The sequence below is a fragment of the Cydia amplana genome, chromosome 8, assembly GCF_948474715.1.
Source record: "Cydia amplana chromosome 8, ilCydAmpl1.1, whole genome shotgun sequence".
In the NCBI taxonomy this organism is placed as follows: domain Eukaryota; kingdom Metazoa; phylum Arthropoda; class Insecta; order Lepidoptera; family Tortricidae; genus Cydia; species Cydia amplana.
Genome location: NC_086076.1, coordinates 5,017,099 through 5,036,008, shown reverse-complemented (window position 1 = coordinate 5,036,008; position 18,910 = coordinate 5,017,099). Strand labels below are relative to the sequence as shown.

General features: G+C 37.4%; 1 protein-coding gene across 1 annotated transcript; it reads right to left on the bottom strand.

The window, feature by feature from the left end:
- Window positions 1–1,061: 1,061 nt before the first annotated feature.
- Window positions 1,062–18,671, bottom strand: LOC134650258 (uncharacterized). The gene is made up of 9 exons (XM_063505214.1): window positions 18,566–18,671; window positions 6,023–6,120; window positions 5,171–5,238; window positions 4,448–4,551; window positions 2,995–3,074; window positions 2,706–2,791; window positions 2,152–2,329; window positions 1,691–1,797; window positions 1,062–1,260 (listed from the first exon to the last, which is right to left on the bottom strand). Exons 1-9 carry the CDS (start codon window positions 18,578–18,580, stop codon window positions 1,142–1,144), a joined length of 855 nt encoding a protein of 284 aa, XP_063361284.1. The 5' UTR covers window positions 18,581–18,671; the 3' UTR covers window positions 1,062–1,141.
- Between the last annotated feature and the right edge of the window lie 239 nt (window positions 18,672–18,910).

Below are 18,910 nucleotides of genomic sequence, written 5' to 3'. Positions count from 1 at the left end.
GGAACGAGATAAATTATCATTAATATTAATTACTTAGGTAATTGCTGATTTCTCCAATTATGATAAACATGAGTTCATTTTGTAGTCTTACTAAATATTAAGTATAAATAATAATATTCTGTATAAATGTAGGTACTTTATTAACTGTAAAATTGTTTTGTAATACAGCATTTTAAGTTATGATTAGTGACAGAGTTCAAGTTCCTCGATTTAAATATGTAAGATTTTATTGTGTTTTCTCAATTATGAAAAGCAATCTAGAATTTTATTTTTAAACCCTAAAAAATATACAAAATATCTGTCAAATTCATTGTGGACATTAGAAATGCAACATTATTGTCTAGAAATAGTAGAGTGAAATAAAACAGATTCAATTTATTAATATTGTTTATTCGTTCAATGTTCTACAATAAGTTCAATCAGGTACAAGGTTACTCAATAATACCTAATGTAATATGAAGATGACCTACTTTTTGATTGCAAAACGAATTAAATTACTTATCAAATTATGTGATTTACAACAAAATGCATAAGGACATGCATATGCATATATAGGCATATGCAGTTAGGTACATTTTGATGAAAAATAGTCAGCCGATTTTTTTTTGATTCGATGCTAATGTAGGTGTACATTGAATAATGTCGAAATGGGCAGATTACATTTCAAACTTGTGTTTGGTTAGTAAAACTTTGGCAGACCAAATCGCAGAATCTTCATAATATATAGATACCTATTTATCTATGTACTAATTATCACATTGTCTAAATTTCTTCTACACTTCGTCAATATAGGTCATATACTTAGATGAACATCGTTTCTTGTCATTTTTCTTTTAAATATTAACTTTGACTTTCAAAGTTTCAATATTAGTTTTCGAAAAAGGTCGTCTATTTCTAGTTTTCCGCTTCAGCAGATTTTGAAAAATTTGCAAAATTTCATTATACTTTAAGTACCTACCTACAAACTAAGTTAAATCATCGTATTCTTCAAGCATTTAATATAACATTGGTATTGCTATTGATTTCAAGTAGTACTTTAAACAAGATTTCGACTTAAAACATTCACAATGTTACATATGTGACTCGAAACCCTAAAAGGGTTAACACACTACATCTACTGTGCAGATATTTTGCTAGCAGTCTAAGGTTTGCGCGGGGCATGCGCAGGCGCAGGTCTCGCGTTGCGCTTCGGTTCTTCCTTCAGCTCGTTACTCTCCGATGATTGGCCAACACGCTTCTGCTCTGAAGGTGCTGCTGATTCTGAGGATATGACACGGTACATTAAAATGAGGAGTGGACATAACAAATAAGCGTAACTAGATTAATAGAGCAATGGTAAAAACATGAATATGTCTACAGTTGAATACAACCAACCTGTCCTATATGTAATAGGAGCACAGTTAGGTGCATTTCAGACGTAAGGAAGCGGAACGCTGTGCTTGAAGCGTGGGGTTATGTGGGCAAGTAAGGATCTTCTACTGTTCCTCGTATGCAGAATGTAGTGTAGATGCGTCTTAATTGTTGAAGGGTCAGTTGCGCCAAACCATCTGTCCTAGTTCACTGTTGAGTGACGTTGATCAGTCTGTCAAGTGTGGTTGGAGTAACTAGCTCTTAGTAAATGACAAGCCTATTTTGTCTAAAGTAGATGTATGTAATATTTTAATGTGTATCACAGTAATTTTCCACTTACGATTTGCATTTGGAGCAGCGTTAGCGGCGGCTGAAGGTTGACGGAATGGCACGGGAGCTAGGCGAATCTGCTGACCCTCTGGTCCCGGTCCTTGAGGTCCAACTTGTCTAAAAATTCACAGATAAATATTATTCATCTATTAGTACTCACTTAAACAATTCTTTCACACACTAAGGTCCTTTAAACCAGCAAATTAAACCCTAGCTGTCCTAGGTAACTTTGGCCCGGTACATTCAACCAAACAAAAGATTGTTAAGTAAGATTTTAGCTAAATCTCAATTGAATTTTGGAAGGAGGTTTAACGTTCCCGAAATTTCAAGTCTCCCAAATACTCCTTACATTAAATCAATTGCAGTAAAGTTACTGGATATGATAATTTCAGTTGATACCTATTACGATTCCAGCAAAATTAACAAAAATATCTCAATAAGGTAACAGCTGTTACTCTTATAGGTACTTACTGGTATGCTAGGTTAGGATCTTGGTACGACAAGTCGAAGGGTCGCTGCAAGCCAAGAGGCGCTCCCAGTAGTAGTCCAGGGTTGGCCTGCTGAGGCCCCAGGCCCGGTCTGTAGTACCCGTTCACTGGAGACAGCACTGCTTGCCCGGAAGGGTCTAGTAGGATGGCATTTTGGTATCCTGTAGAGACGGATAAACACGTATTTTGTATAACTTTATAGGTATAAACATTCATTGTTAGATAATATTTTATCACTGATAATAAAATTAAAACGATGTTAGTTACTTAATGGATTTATTCATTTATTTTTAAATTGATTTTTAAAGTCAAGTTAGTTGTTGTTAAGGTGATTCTCCTTATCCGAATGTCATACAATTATATTTACAGATTTTCTCTTAATATGTTTACTTGTAATGTTTGAGAGAAAAAATATTTTACAACGAATAATTTTACTTAGTACGTAATAATGCCATTTCTATGGTTATGGCCTTAGCATGAAAGTAACAGTTTTTACTTGAAATGGATTATCTCGTAACAACAGAGAGTTCCTCTTACCATTGGCTGCGTATGCTCCAGCGTTTCCCCCTTGAGGTGCTGCAGCTACAATGTATAGGGGCTGGTACCCTCCAACAGTGCCAGGCCTAGAATAATAAATAAATACTGTCTGTCAAACTACAACTTATGACAACTAAAATGACCGGATATAGGTCCTAAATGTTCGGAGCCGTACAGACGTACAGCTCCGTCTACATTCTGTCAAATTCGAAGCACACACTTCTAATACAATAAATTAATCTTCAGACATCTGATTAAATCAATGAATCTGCTTCATCTGTGTATTTACCTATATCCCGGGACTGGCATATGTACAATGAACACCCGCTGTCCAGGCACCAAGCCCGGCAAATTGGGAGATACTGGGTTCTGAAAATAAAATCCTACTGTTAACATACTTAAGCTTATGTTTGCTTGCGTCTTTCTTGACGCAGGCGCTGGACATTTTTACTTTTGCTAAACTTTTCTTATCTGATACATGTTTTATGAAAGCGATTTTATTTATTGTACAAATGGTGTTTACATGTGGCCAAAAAGTTTCAATATTGTTTAAGATGTTTTAAATATTTTTGGTAAATCTTCGCCTATAATATTTTTCACATACGAGTAGCTTGGGTACGGAGACAGCTGTCGTCTCAATAATAATGTATACGTTTTAGTTATAAATGGTTAAATGACAGCTATCACCATATCAAAATACTATCAGTGTTTACAGTAGGTCATCTGGGGTCGCAGTCATGATGGAAATCGTTAAACGTCAATCAAAAAGTGCAAATGTACGAAACGTTACGTTATCATTTCCATATTTATATAAATATATTTTAGTCGTTTAAATATCTAGGTTCTTTGATCACGTCAACAGCGTCAACCGAGCCCGATATCGAGAATAGAAAAAGGGCAGGGTGGCTGAAATGGCGTTCCCTCACGGGCGTCCTGTGCGACCCAAAGATCCCAATCAAAACAAAGGGTACAGTATACAAACGGGCAGTTAGACCAGCCCTGCTCTATGGATCCGAGTGCTGGACCATGAGACAACAGGATGAACAAAGAATGCACGTAACGGAGATGAAGATGTTGCGCTGGTCGGGGGGAGTTACAAGGCTGGACAAAATAAAAAACACGTACATAAGAGGCACCTTCAAAGTCGCAGACATTCGGAACAAAATGCGCGAAAGCAGATTGCGATGGTTCGGATATGTCCAACGCCGTAGCGACGACCATATTACAAAGAGTGTAACCACCGAAAGTGATGGAGTCTCAAGGGGAAGGGGCCGACCGCTGACAAACTGGGCTTCGACCATCAAAAAAGACCTACTGACGCACGGCTTGACGCCGGATATGACAAAAGACCGCCAAAAATGGCGCCAGAGTGTTAGATGTGCCGACCCCAAGTAAATGGGATAAGGCAAGGATAATGATGATGATGTTTCAATGTGCCTGTATATTTTAAATTAATGTATATATTTTTATTTTATTTTATTTTTATTGGAATATTGTTTTAATTTTAAATTATTATCTTTATTGTGTTCGTGATATTAATTTTAATGTAATATGGATCTTTTGCTATCTGTAATAAATATGAATTGAATTGAATTGAATAAATAAAATTTTATTTGGCGTTTTCTATAAACGGTTGTCACGTCTTGGCTGACCCTGTTACCTTGCTAAAACTATTACCCGGTTAACCGTCGATGACAGACGTTCTATCTCTAGGATCCTATAGTATTTAGGCTAATACTGACCTGTTGAGGCGGCTGCTGCGGCTGCTGCACTCCTGGAACCAGTTCCACTTCGCTGTCAGGCTCCAAGTTCTCCAGCCGAGCCGGCGCGTTCGCGTTCACTTGGCCTGGAATGTTCCATAAAAGTAATGCATTATGGTATTCTACTTAACACCATAGACAATGGGATATCAACTCACCCTTCTTTGACGGTATACTACGACTGCAGATAACGTTAAATCATGATTTCTTACACGATTATTTGACAGTAACATGGGACATTTCAACGAGATAGACTTAGACCAAGAAAAGTCTGCAACGATTTTTATAGCACACGCAGTGCAAGTGTTATTTCAAACGTCAAACTTGACATCATGAAATTATGACGTACAAATAACACTTGCACCGCGTATGCTATCAAAATCGTTGCAGACTTTACTTAGTCTAAACTCTATCTGTTTTCTTGATACAACATACTTACCACTTGTTACGCTCCAAAAATAAATAGAGGTCCCAAAAATGGTTCATGGTCCAGATATATTTTAAATGTCAACGTACATAAAAATATTTTATTTGGTGGTCTTGAAAGATAATATAACCACTATGGCCTTGAGATGTAAGCAAATGACCAATTATTTCAAAATATAATTTCATTAGACATCCGGTTGTCGCCTAGTTGTTGCTATTGTTCCAAAATTATGTTCCTAAGTAAAAACTACACGATTTGTATTGTGCTGTTATTGTTACCTTGCTTCTGTTGCGCCTGGTTGTAGTAGTTCGCCATTTCCGCGTTGTCCAAGTAATACTGCTCCAGCCTTAAAAATAATAACACATATTAAAGTATTCAATATTATAATAGCATCCAGATTTGCCATATAAATAGGCACCTACTGTAAAACAACCAACATAATCTCCCAACTATACAATACCAAAACTAACTCGAATATAGTTGGGTGGTTTTTAGTATGCAACTTTTGGTTTAATTGTTCACTTTTCCTGGGCTATTTTTTTCTGTAATGGCAGTTTTTTATAATATTAGTTGGCACATCAAACTAATTCTCAGTATTGTCGGAACAGGTTCCCATTAAAAAACTGATGATTGTATCTAAATGATACCTTTGTAGTTCCGACATCCTTCTCCGAATTAAAATGGCAACAGACGAAACTAGGGTTTGCAATCCGGATCCGAAATGTATGAAATTATCCGGATCTGGATCCGGATCCGCGGATATTCCCATACATTTCGGATCCGTCGTGCAAACCCTAGACGAAACGTTATAAAACGTAGGCGTCTATTTTGTCATTTATTTGGTCTGCTTTAATATTTATAGGTATTATATTGTAGGGTAGATATATACTATAGACTCTTTGGTTTTCTGCAGCATCAGGCTTATTTGTCTATGACAGATTTACAAATTCAAAATTTACTTCTAAATAAAATGTCACTTAGGTAATTCAGTTCATTTTGTTTGGTTAGATGTTTTAGTAGGTAAAATCCCGTTATCGGATTACAGCCCATACCTATTCTTTTTAGTATGTATCGTACAGATTCACTATCAGACTTCATCAGAGAGGTTGTATATTATATGTATAACTTACCCGGGCTGAAAATTAGGATTCCCAGGGCCCTGGTAGAATCTTGGCTGCTGGCCGGGAGGTGCTGCTGAGGCAGCCGCGAACAAAGCTGCAGTGATGCACTGGAAAATACACCGTATTATTATAACTAGTCCACATTTAGATGATACATCATAATAATGAGGTCTGGTTTAACCGGGTCTAGTAAATGTAATTTTTTTAGTAGACATAGCTGGTCAAGCCAATCTTGTCAGTAAAAAAAGGCGCAAAATTCAAATGGAACGATATCCCATCGCGCCTACATTTTTAAATTTTGCCGCCTTTTCTACTGTCAAGGTCTGCTTGACCAAGTATATTTATAGCTTTTCTAGGCCGGTGTTATATTGTGTTATTATTACAACCGGCATTCTGGGTGTCATGAATCCTGTCCTGACCAGGACCACCCAGGACACGAAAATGAGATTTGTTTTTTTACAAATCATTTTTAAATATTGGGCTATTTGATGACATTTATCTCCGAAATATGAACCCTATGGTATTCAAGTAATCAAAGTAGGTTTGTAATCGGATGGGGGGGTACCGGTATCCTGGCATAAAAACACGAAAAAGGTTAAGATATTTTGAATGCACGAACGAATGCATTCATTAAATTAGTACCACTAATTCCAACACAATAACGCACTGTATCACAAAGGTTTTTTAGTTCAGTAATTTTAGTGTTTATTTTTTAGTTCTACTGGGTATGAATGCATGAATGTTAGAAAAAACTAAAGTATACTCGTATAAACAATGCTATAATAAGTAGGAAGCAAATCCATGATCGGAAGTCTTGCAATAAATACTATAATAGCAGTTTTATACCATATCTTCTCCATCTTAATTAATTGTGATTAAACTACATTATCGCAGCTAAAGAACAATGCCAATACTTCAGTAGGTACTAGTTGGTGAAATATATTCATCAATAGAAGAATCAAATGTTTTGTAATGAATAATCTAGTGTAAATTTAAAAGTGGAAAAATTACTGTCTTGGGTTAGACTTGAACCCAGAGGCCATGAGAGGCCGTGAGTTCAAGTCTCACCCAAGACAGTAATTTTTCCACTTTTAAATTTATTCTAAGCTTAATAGCATCGATTGCAGACGTTTCTGCTTGTTAAAAATTAAAAATAATCTAGTGTAGTTATGGCCATTTACATAAAATAACACAGCGAACATTTTGAACCCCCCGGTGTGTAATGGCATTATTTCTTACAAAAATAATGATTGTGGTCATAGTAGCGGTTTTATAACAGCCTGATTTTCCAAAGAAGGAGTGTCTCAATTATTGAATGTTCTTTTTAGGGTTCCGTACCCAAGGGGTAAAATCGGGACCCTATTATTAAGACTCCGCTGTCCGTCCGTCCGTCCGTCCGTCCGTCTGTCACCAGGCTGTATCTCACGAACCGTGATAGCTAGACAGTTGAAATTTTCACAGATGATGTATTTCTGTTGCCGCTATAACAACAAATATACTAAAAACAGAATAAAATAAAGATTTAAGCGGGGCTCCCATACAACGAACGTGATTTTTGACCGAAGTTAAGCAACGTCGGGCGGGGTCAGTACTTGGATGGGTGACCGTTTTTTTGCTTGTTGTGTTTCTATTTTTTGTTGATAGTGCGGAACCCTCCGTGCGCGAGTCCGACTCGCACTTGGCCGGTTTTTTTTCTGTTTCAATTAATAAAAGAGTGAGCTGACTTTTGTGAAGACACTAACCTATTGTTTTCGTCTATTTTAGTAACTTGATCATGACAACATGATGACAACGAATATGGGTCTCACGATCATTAACCCTCTGCGACTGATGTGCGGTCTATCAGACACCGCCAAATATTTTTTTTGTTGCTATGTCGGCGTACGGCGCGATATAGTTCTGTCTCGCTCATTACCTTCCTCAAACGACTCGCGGCATCGGACAGTGATGCCCGAGCGGCAATGTGCTGCAAGCATCGGGAGATATGAGCTGCGGGTGTCCCACAGACGTGAGCACAGCAATAAGTCCTGGGTCTGACAGACCTCACCTCATAAAAATATGTACTTGTTCATAGTAATTATGGGGTCTATCAGACGTCACCTCACAAAAATAGTAATGTTTCTATAGTGTCTGAGAGACTTCACCACATAAATAATTATATTTTACATAGTTGATCGACGAAAATCCTTTAAAATAAGTACCAACTTCAGGACTGATTAGTGCCTTATTCTGATTTTAGATTTTCACTATTTTTTTTTAAAGTATAAATATAATGTTCAAAAGAAGAAAAATTAATGAAGTTACTTGAAGTTGCTGATTTTTAAGTTTTTTTTTTTTATTTTTGTTAGCCTAAGTACAAATTGTAAGAAACTGTGATCTCATTAAAATTTATTATATATTTCTTATGTATTTTATTTTAAACGTATTTTACAATTGAATGTATTAAATTATAAATGGATTGATTGTTATATAAAACAATAGTTACCATTTTGCCATTAGTTTATTTTTAATGAATTATCGAAAATGAGGTCTCATAGACACCACATCAGTATAGAATCTCTCTAAAAAAAGTCACCACAGTTGTAGAGGGTTAAGATTACCCAATTAGCATTCTGTGGCAGTAGACGGGCAATTTAACTTCATCTAAACCTCATTGCCAAGATTGATTGACGTTGTGTGCATCACACATAGTAAATTTTATGATTTTCTACAGACATATATCTAATAGCGTAGTATGTATTTACCACTGTTTACTTAAATGGATATAAATACGTTCAAACAGTGACAAGCACGAGTTGCGTTCTCCATACTTGAAGTCGCGCAAGATTTATGGAGTCGCGCGCGAGAAAGCAACTCATGCTAGACCGCATGATGTGTTTTGGCTGCCGGTGTTTTGATGGTTGTTAAAAGATAGCGATGTGTTTAGCAATTTATTGTTTTTTTTTATGTCCATTCCAATTTTAACATTTTGGCCAAGGAATAAAAAAAAAATCATCAAAGCATTTATAAGAACTATAGTATGTATAAGTTGGACTGGTGCCGGCCGTATGAATTTTCTGTGTAGAGAACTTTAATTGTCACGGAAATTCATTGGACCACTGCAATCTAGTTAGATAGTTAGATATATGTCTGTGATTTTCTATGAAGATTCGCAACTTTCGTGGCACAGTTTTCCGGTACCCGGCCTCCGAGGAGCAAGGTGAGCCGTGTATTTGAATTATAATGGACGTCGGGGACCGATTGCTCGGTTTTATTAGAAAGGCCAAATGATTAGACTTGATCGTAATATCCGCTATATGTCATGTTTTAAGTATGGCGTCAATGTCAATCGATGCCGTTTTTGAAAGGATTCAATACACATTATATACCTTCAATTATGGATGGCGAGCCCTCGTCAATGAAATACGTTATTCAACTCACAGTCTTTACTGGATAAGACTGATTACAAATCATAGCACACGTTACACTTCTTAATCAAAGCAAACCAGTGGATTAGACCCAGGAACCGCCACCGACGTCATCTTCTCCCGTTCGTTCTCATCATGTTCCCATCTGAAGATCGATTGACAGCATCAATTCAATTGTTCTGGATTTCATTTGTTTTTGACAGCGCACTCTATGACGCCTTGGCGGAACTGCGCCGAACACCACTCAGGTGTACACATAACACCCTAGTTTGCTCTATTTGTCAAAGATTGCGTGATGAAACGCCTCTTCAAGGCGATAGATGGCACACTTCAGCCATTCTCCGACATATAAATTAGTCAATATTAGGTACCTACCTAAATACAGCATTAAAACAGATACTACGCTGGCATCCACCGATAAACAGATGCCAGATGCGAGGATCAAGGAATAATGAAAGTGTAGAAGGGTTTTATTGCTTGCAAAATACCTAACTTGTTACGTTTATGCGGCCTACTGTTAAAATTTTACTGCCGAGTTTAATCCCATCATGTTTACATAAAATTTACAGAAAGTAGAATTAATAGTTTTACCTGATTCGGTCTGTTTTATAATTCATAGCTACCTACTACCTGTTATGTAGTACTTAGCTATTAATTATTATAAATTGGACCTGGTTACATATAGTAACGAATGCGTGAACGGATTGGGTAGTTACACGCAATTATGCGAGTGTTATCAAACAGGAACTAAAGAAAAACTTCAATTTTTATTGTTTCTACGTTTCAAGTCACGATGCCTACGTGTCCATAATAAGGATACTTAACACAAAAAATCCCTCAATTTTATCAATTTCAATATTATTGGAAAAAGGTAAGCATTAGACCACAATCTCACCTGATGGTAAGTGTCGATGGATGCTTTCCTAAAATATGTCTAGATTCACTCTCGATAAATAATATTCCAAACAGTCAGAAGCAAATTTTATTTAACATCTATTAAGATACAACAAAAATTTGCTAGAGACACGATATGGATCGGATATGTCAGTGTGAAAAGTCACGTTTTTGTTTGAAGAAACGTTACTTTTGACACTAACATATCAGATCCATGTCGTATCTTTAGAATTTTTTTGACCCATCTTAAAGTTCGAATCAAGCCGCTAAGTTGAAGTATCGCAAGACAACATTTCCATTTCTTTCGCGCAAGATTATTAAATTTATTTAATTATTTATACAATAATGGTTGATAAAGGTTTTTATATAAGTATACATAAATAATTAATATTGCGCAAATGAAATGGAAACTGTTTATAGTCTACTAATAGTAACGTTTTAATAAAGATTATGATGTAATAATTATATTGATGGATTTTCTTTTCGTAAGAGAGGCCCTGGAAGTGCAGAAAGACCTTAGAGAACTCGGCGCCGTCGACTGGACAAAAACGGCTTTGGACAGAGTAGCATGGCGGTCTTTAGTGTCCGAGGCCAAGATCCACTTCGGGTCGTTGCGCCACAGCAGTACCTAATTAAGTAAGAGAATAAGATCGTGTGCGACAACACACAATTTGATCGCCTCGGCCGCTTAAATGTACAATCAGCAATACTATTCGCTTAGCACCTATGCATACAAACTTCTATGTGGTTTTTCTCTGCGCCTGACTGTACATACGTATGCTTTGACTACAACGGATGAACAGATAGGCGCCACTAGGCACTCTATCTTACATCCATATCAAAATGCGTTCAGTCAACAGTCGTGATTACCTTTTTTTTGCCCTTTTAATGCGTAATCTAAAGCATCCGGAAGTGATCATCACACAGCCATAAATAAAATAAATTAGCATTAATACCTATTAATGTATTCTTTGAGACGCAGACTAGGGTAAACTATGGTAATTAAAGCTATCGGGGCACGTCATACCTAAGCTTGTTGAATTAGCAGTTACCTTATTTATAAACCGTTTTGTCTTGGCTGTGGATTTAGTCCTAGTACTATTTGAACTGGTGCTGTGTAATAAATGCGTGTAATCGAAGCTTACACACAAGCTGGTTCACTGGAGGCAAAACAAGTGATAAGAGAGTAATTAATTGTGTTAAATAAAACGAGTAAAACTAATAGATTCGTCTAAGAGGCGCCTAAGATGGCCTATTATTCAATGAATGCCAGGACCGATTCATCAGCTGCTATCTTGATGCTACCTGTATGACGTTTGTTGCTGCTAGAGGGCCTAGAGGTGCAGAAAAGTGTTTTGAATAACATTTAACAGCGGGCCTAGATGACAATCGTTGATAGATAAAGCTTATTGAAACTTAAATATTGTATACAGGGTGTTTCCTGTAACAGGAGCAATAAATTAAACTAAAGGCTGTACTCCACAAACTGACCAACACTTGTTCAGCAACTTTTCAAAATAACTCATGTTTTGATTTTTATTACACTTTAAAGTTTATTCTAAGACGCAATGTATTGCAAATTTTGTTATGTTTAAAGCGTGACAGGCAACGTCAATCAAACACACTGATGTCAGCGTACATTGAAGGCAATATTTATTTTGTATGAAAAAGAGGAAGTCTAAAGGATTCATATTTTTGAAAAGTTGCTGAACAAATGTTGGTCAGTTTGAGGAGTACAGCCTTTAGTTTAATTTATTACTCCTGTTACAGGAAGCACCCTGTAGAGATAGTCACGTGACTTTTCGTAGCGTCTGTCATCCCGATATAATTTTTCTTTTCATTTGGCCTTTGTCGATATACGATGGGCATCTTAGATAGATTCACAGCTGAATTAACGACAGGCTGGCTGACATGACTGATCAAATGTCAATTTTTGCCGCTGCTTAACAGACAGGGAACGTTTTCTTTACATTAGATCCTGCCCGCGACTTCTTTTACGTAGCACGATTATGTCCGTAATAACAACTATTCTATGTAAGGACATAATATCCGGGGAAGGCCCCGGGACTCGAAATGTCTCTATATTAAATCTGATCTAAACCGGTTCAGCAGTTTAAGCGTTAAGAGGTAACAGAAAGACAACCAGACAGAGTTACTTTTACATTTATAACAGTACCTAGGGATTAGTAGGGATTATTAACTTGACCGCCGCCGGCTAGACGATCTATAATAAAATTATATAAACCATTGTATTCAAGACACTCTCCTGTTGAACGGAACAGTGATGTCACACCCACACGGCCTTTAACGATGGTGTGCCGATGTGGGTGAAGGCCCTACGGCCACTACATACTAATACGAGAACAATCCCCGCTGGCTTCCTTCCGTCGTTATCAAATTACATTAATTACGAACATTATCTAAAGGATCCGCTTGCTTGCTTACAAGCCTGTCTCTTATTTTAATGATTATCCTGTGATGCCAGAGGGTATGTATCAAATAAAACCGGCCAAGTGCGAGTCGGACTCGCGCACGGAGGGTTCCGCACCATCGACAAAAAATAGAGCAAAACAAGCAAAAAAAAACAAGCAAAAAAACGGTCACCCATCCAAGTACTGACCCCGCCCGACGTTGCTTAACTTCGGTCAAAAATCACGTTTGTTGTATGGGAGCCCCACTTAAATCTTTATTTTATTCTGTTTTTAGTATTCGTTGTTATAGCGGCAACAGAAATACATCATCTGTGAAAATTTCAAGTGTCTAGCTATCACGCTTCGTGAGATACAGCCTGGTGACAGACGGACGGACGGACGGACGGACGGACGGACAGCGGAGTCTTAGTAATAGGGTCCCGTTTTTACCCTTTGGGTACGGATCCCTAAAAAATATCTACAGGTACCTAGTTGATGTGTTGTTGTGTGTGTGTTGTGAATGTAAGTTAAATGTATGTATATTGTATTGTAATTTACTTAAAGGATGACTCACGCTAGACCGGGCGAGGGCCCGGCCGGAGCTTCCGGCGCTACGTTTTCTATGAAAATTACTACGTGATCACCGATCAGCCGTCATAGAAAATGACATGTCGGACGCCTCGGCCCGGGCCCGGGCCGGTCTAGCTAGTGAGTCATCCTTAAAACAGTGCTTGCTATTGCAGCATTACTGGCTGGAGCGTTATTGATTGGACAATATAGGTACGTAATAGGGTAACTGTCAAAGATTTGCATAGATAGCGACATCATATCTTGCCCCTTTCTCTAGGTTTGATCTATGCGAATTGGCTTAAAGGGCTGACAACCAAGCCAAAAAAAAATTGACATAATTCCAGCGATTGACAGGGCAAGCTATGCTGGCGCCATCTGCAAAATACTTCGACCGGCCAATGTCTAATGATTTTATCAACCTCCATGATGAAACGAGTGACAAATTGAACATAAAAATCTTGGCAGTAATAGGGCAAAACAACAGGAACGCAGTAATTCAAGGAAATTCACATTGTTGTCCCCTACACTTTTTTTTCAAATTTGGGATTTTTTATGTTACTTATTTCTACTCAGAATCACGAGCTCTTTCTATCCTAATAAGAGAAAAAAAGTGTCCTAAGGTTTTTATTTCCATTACGTCACCATTTTTCATAGACTTTGTATGGCGGTCGCGGAATGGAAAGATCGAAAAATGTATGGAAATTTTGGGACACTTTCCTACTATTAGGATAGAAAGAGCTCGTGATTCTGAGTAGAAATAACATAAAAAATCCTAAATTTGAAAAAAAGTGTAGGGGACAACAAAAAAACGCCCGTCGACACTTCGTAATGCTGCAGTAAGGTAAACGTACTAGTGCTCGATATGCTAATGCCTAATAGATGACACCCTGCTGTCACCTCTATTGACAATGACTTAAGTTTCAAGATTATGTAAGTCATGTGACTGTATTGGGACCGCGTCGAGCATCAGTACGTTTACCTTAGTCGAAATCCAACCTTTGTAAACACCTCTGTTAATCTTATTGTGTCCACTTATATTGTGGCATACTTACTCGTATGTCTTTGACTCCTCTAATTTCAGGTGTTGAATTTAGAATATTATATATCGTAATAGCTCTAAATAGAATAAAGAATGTTTTGATTAATTATCGTTGAAATGTAATTTAATTGGTATAATAATATTTTATGTTTCTAATACGTTTCCCGGTTAACATTCGTAAGTAAACGTTACAGGTAAATAATGTGTTACAGTTACTTTTTAGGGTTCCGTACTCAAAGGGTAAAAACGGGACCCTATTACTAAGACTCTGCTGTCCGTCCGTCCGTCCGTCTGTCCATCCGTCCGTCCATCTGTCGCCAGGCTGTATCTCACGAACCGTGATAGCTAGACAGTTGAAATTTTCACAGATTATGTATTTCTGTTGCCGCTATAACAACAAATACTAAAAACAGAATAAAATAAAGATTTAAGTGGGGCTCCCATACAACAAACGTGATTTTTGACCGAAGTTAAGCAACGTCGGGCGGGGTCAGTACTTGGATGGGTGACCGTTTTTTTGCTTGTTTTGCTCTATTTTTTGTTGATGGTGCGGAACCCTCCGTGCGCGAGTCCGACTCGCAATTGGCCGGTTTTTTTATCCAAGTCCGATTTAACTTTATCGCATAACTCCCCAGATAGTAATCTAAATACATAATAATTCGTGAACAACGGTAAGCACGTGGTCCGAAAACAGAGCTGTTTGCATGCAAATGTGTCTTTCTGCCCGGCCGACGAACCCGCGGTGACAGACGGACAGACTGACTGACAAAGGCCTTGACAGTTTTTCAAGTGGACTCAATAGTATTGATATAATGATTAAGTAATGAGTCATTTTAGGGATGCCATAGCGTTAGTGTTAGTAAATTTGTATACTCAGCAGTTCCTATAATAATAGAGTCAATCTAACTTTGCACCGGCTTGAACAGCACAAAATGAGGGAGTGTCATTACAATGACACCCCCTCACTTTGTCATATTTTCATAGATGTTTGATATTAATGATGACATTGCCACACTTTGTCATTGCAAATGCCTTGCAGAGTTAGCTTGGTCCGAGTATGGGCCCGAAACAGATTTTGAACTAGACATCTATTAGATGTCTATTAGACATCACCAAGATACGACAACGATATATTTAAGATCTTGCCTGTCAAATTTAACATTTGTGCGATTCTGGAGATACTCTTGAACGATTTCCACAAGATATTATTACGATATTTTAACGTAAAAGTGACATTTGTTGCCCGAATTGAGCTGCAAAAGTGAACTAGTTGAAATCTAAACTACAACGTATCTAGTACATATCGTATCGTTCTCTAGTCTAGAACTGATTTTGTTTTCCGAATACCGCGGTATAGATGCAGACGTGTAGTATTAAGTTAAAAATGATCTGGGAGTGAAAGATAGCGTAGTACACGATATTTCGTAGCATTTATCTGCGGTCCATACCGTAAATTCGGGTTACCTTAGAGGGTAACGTTACCCACCTATAAAAACCCATTTTATTCAATTACTAAACGAATGAATGACATGATGTCGTTTTTAATAAATTATTTAACCATTTAAATAAGTTTTTATGGGTGGGTAATGTTACCCCATAGGGCTAAGGTAACGCGAGTTTACGGTATATATTATTACCGAATGATTATGAAATGAATAAACAAAAAAAGCGGCCAAGTGCGAGTCGGACTCGCCCATGAAGGGTTCCGTATTTAGGGGATTTATGACGTATTAAAAACTACTTACTAGATCTCGTTCAAACCAATTTTCGGTGGAAGTTTGCATGGTAATGTACATCATATATTTTTTTTAGTTTTATCATTCTCTTATTTTAGAAGTTACAGGGGGGGGACACATTTTACCACTTTGGAAGTGTCTCTCGCGCAAACTATTCAGTTTAGAAAAAAAATATATTCGAAACCTCAATATCATTTTTAAGACCTGTTCATAGATACCCCACACGTATGGGTTAGATGAAAAAAAAAATTTTGAGTTTCAGTTCTAAGTATGGGGAACCCCCAAAATTTATTGTTTTTTTTTTCTATTTTTGTGTGAAAATCTTAATGCGGTTCACAGAATACATCTACTTACCAAGTTTCAACAGTATATAGTTCTTATAGTTTCGGAAAAAAGTGGCTGTGACATACGGACGGACAGACAGACAGACAGACATGACGAATCCATAAGGGTTCCGTTTTTTGCCATTTGGCTACGGAACCCTAAAAAGACAAAATAGTCACGAATGTCCAACAGTGTCTTAGACCATTGCAGTCACATTGCACAAGTTGTCACGCGCATTTTAACATGTGGCATCGAAATCCCTTTATTTCCAAACCGCCTGCAATTTGTCCCATAATTACGGTGCAGAGAGCCGAGGGACGCGCGTCGCTGCGTTCGCGCATACGACCTGGATTCGACTTGTTTCGATAGTATACTTGTCATTACATCCCTTGGGCAATGCTGAGCACTATGGTGGCCTAGTAAGGAGTTCCAAATCAGCTTCTAATTCCAGCTCGTCTCAATAGTTACCAATACTTAAGCTTCTTGGTGTAAATGTACGAGATATCATTTGACATCTAAAATTTCTTATGTATTAGCTATTTTCTCATCTACCTCGCGTTGCCCCGGCAGTTTGCCACGGCTCATGGGAGCCTGCAGTCCGCTTGACAACTAATCCCAAGAATTGGCGTAGGTACTAGTTTTTACGAAAGCGTCTTCCATCTGACGTTCCAACCCAGAGGGTAAACTAGGTTCTTATCGGGATTAGTCCAGTTTCCTCACGATGTTTTCCTTAACCAAAAAGCGTTTCATTTCAAATGATATTTCGTACATAAGTTCCGAAAAACTCATGGGTATGAGCGGGTTTGAACCCGCGACCTCCGGATTGAAAGTCGCACGCTTTTACCGCTAGGCCACCATCAGCGCTTAACTCTCTTATGGACCTAGCTACTTATTTTATTGTGAGAAAACCTCATTAAGTCCAATGGTGCCTGATAATTTTTTCTTTGGGTTGGAGTCGTTTTCGTTAGGCCAGTTCTTTAAGTTACGCGGACCTACTTACTCTGAAATAGCGTACTAAGTAGATTTCAAGAACTAGGGACTTTTTTCTGAATTTGAATTAATTGTAGGTACTCTACATAGGTACTTGTATATTATATATCCTCTAAGCCCTTGGTATTCGTTCGTCCTTTTCCGTCATTTTTACAGTTGTGTTTATTACAAAATTTAACAGGTTTTATGAAAAGGGGCCTAACTTGTCAAATAAATTTATATACATATGGCTGCAATTCCTAACCATTGGTGCATGCTTATGTATTTACTTAATACTGGTGGTGGTCTAGTCACGTCCAATAACATATAGATAACACATAATTTTGCTGTTGAAAAGCAAGAAAAGCATATCCAATTATATTATGTAGTTTAACAGTTTTGAATGATTCACGGTTAGTTTCACTAGACTTATATCGACCGGGATATGAACCGTGATTACCTGTATTGGTTTCGAGATACCGATATTTCGACGCAGTTACATGCATTTTTTCCACGGGTAACTCAAGATAGCGAAATAATACAAAAGGTAATCACGGTTCATATTCCGGTCGATATAAGTCTATAGTTATGTACTTTTGTATAGAAATGTAGGTAACGCGCGGGTTTCAGACGGGATTCCACTAGTGTGCGGCACTGTGCGGCACAAGCATTTTTGTACTAAAGATGCTTGTGCCGCAGAGTACCGCGAAGGCGCACACTGGTGGAATCCTGCCTTTATGCTGAGTTTTGTTATGATTTTACTTTTGCGCAAAATGATAAAAAATAATTCTGAAGTTGTTTTAAAGATTTGACATGTTCAACATAATTATTTTGATTGACTTCATCGCCGGCCGCTAATCATTACTTATGTTACGCGGTTTCTGATTTGACCAATAATGGGAAACCCCAATATGATTCAAATATTATGAAGTTTAAGAGATTACGGATCTGGTTTAGTATTAACAAGTCTTGATCAATTAATGTTTGGTTATATATACCTACTTTAGCTACTAATGTTTGTTTATCTTATAAGTACTAAATTTCAGTTCCAACTTTTATACTCTAGATTTAAACAAAAAAAAAATAACAATAAAAACTAGAGTAGAATAAAAAGTTTAAATGATGTTATATATGAATTACCAAATAATAAATATTTTGTTAAGATTTATAACCCACATAAAAAGAAACAAAATCAAACTCACAATAAAGACAGCCATGTTGTCCCCGGGCGCACGCGTGAAGAAATGCGCGGGACTCGTGCGCACCTCGCTTATATCGACTTTCCGCTACGTATTGTTTACGTTTTCCTCTGCAACACTATGCATCCTCAGGAATTTTAGCGTAAACTGTATCTGACTCACAGTTCATTGATATGTAAAAAATGCCCTAACATGAAAATTAACATTCGTGCATCTTGATCATCCTTTCCATAGTTTGACCGCCAAGCAGTGGTCTCAAAAACTACGACTACTAAAAAAACTAATTTTAAATTAAATTGTAGAAGTTCATAAAGATTAGATCAATAATAATAAATATTAGTGAAAAGT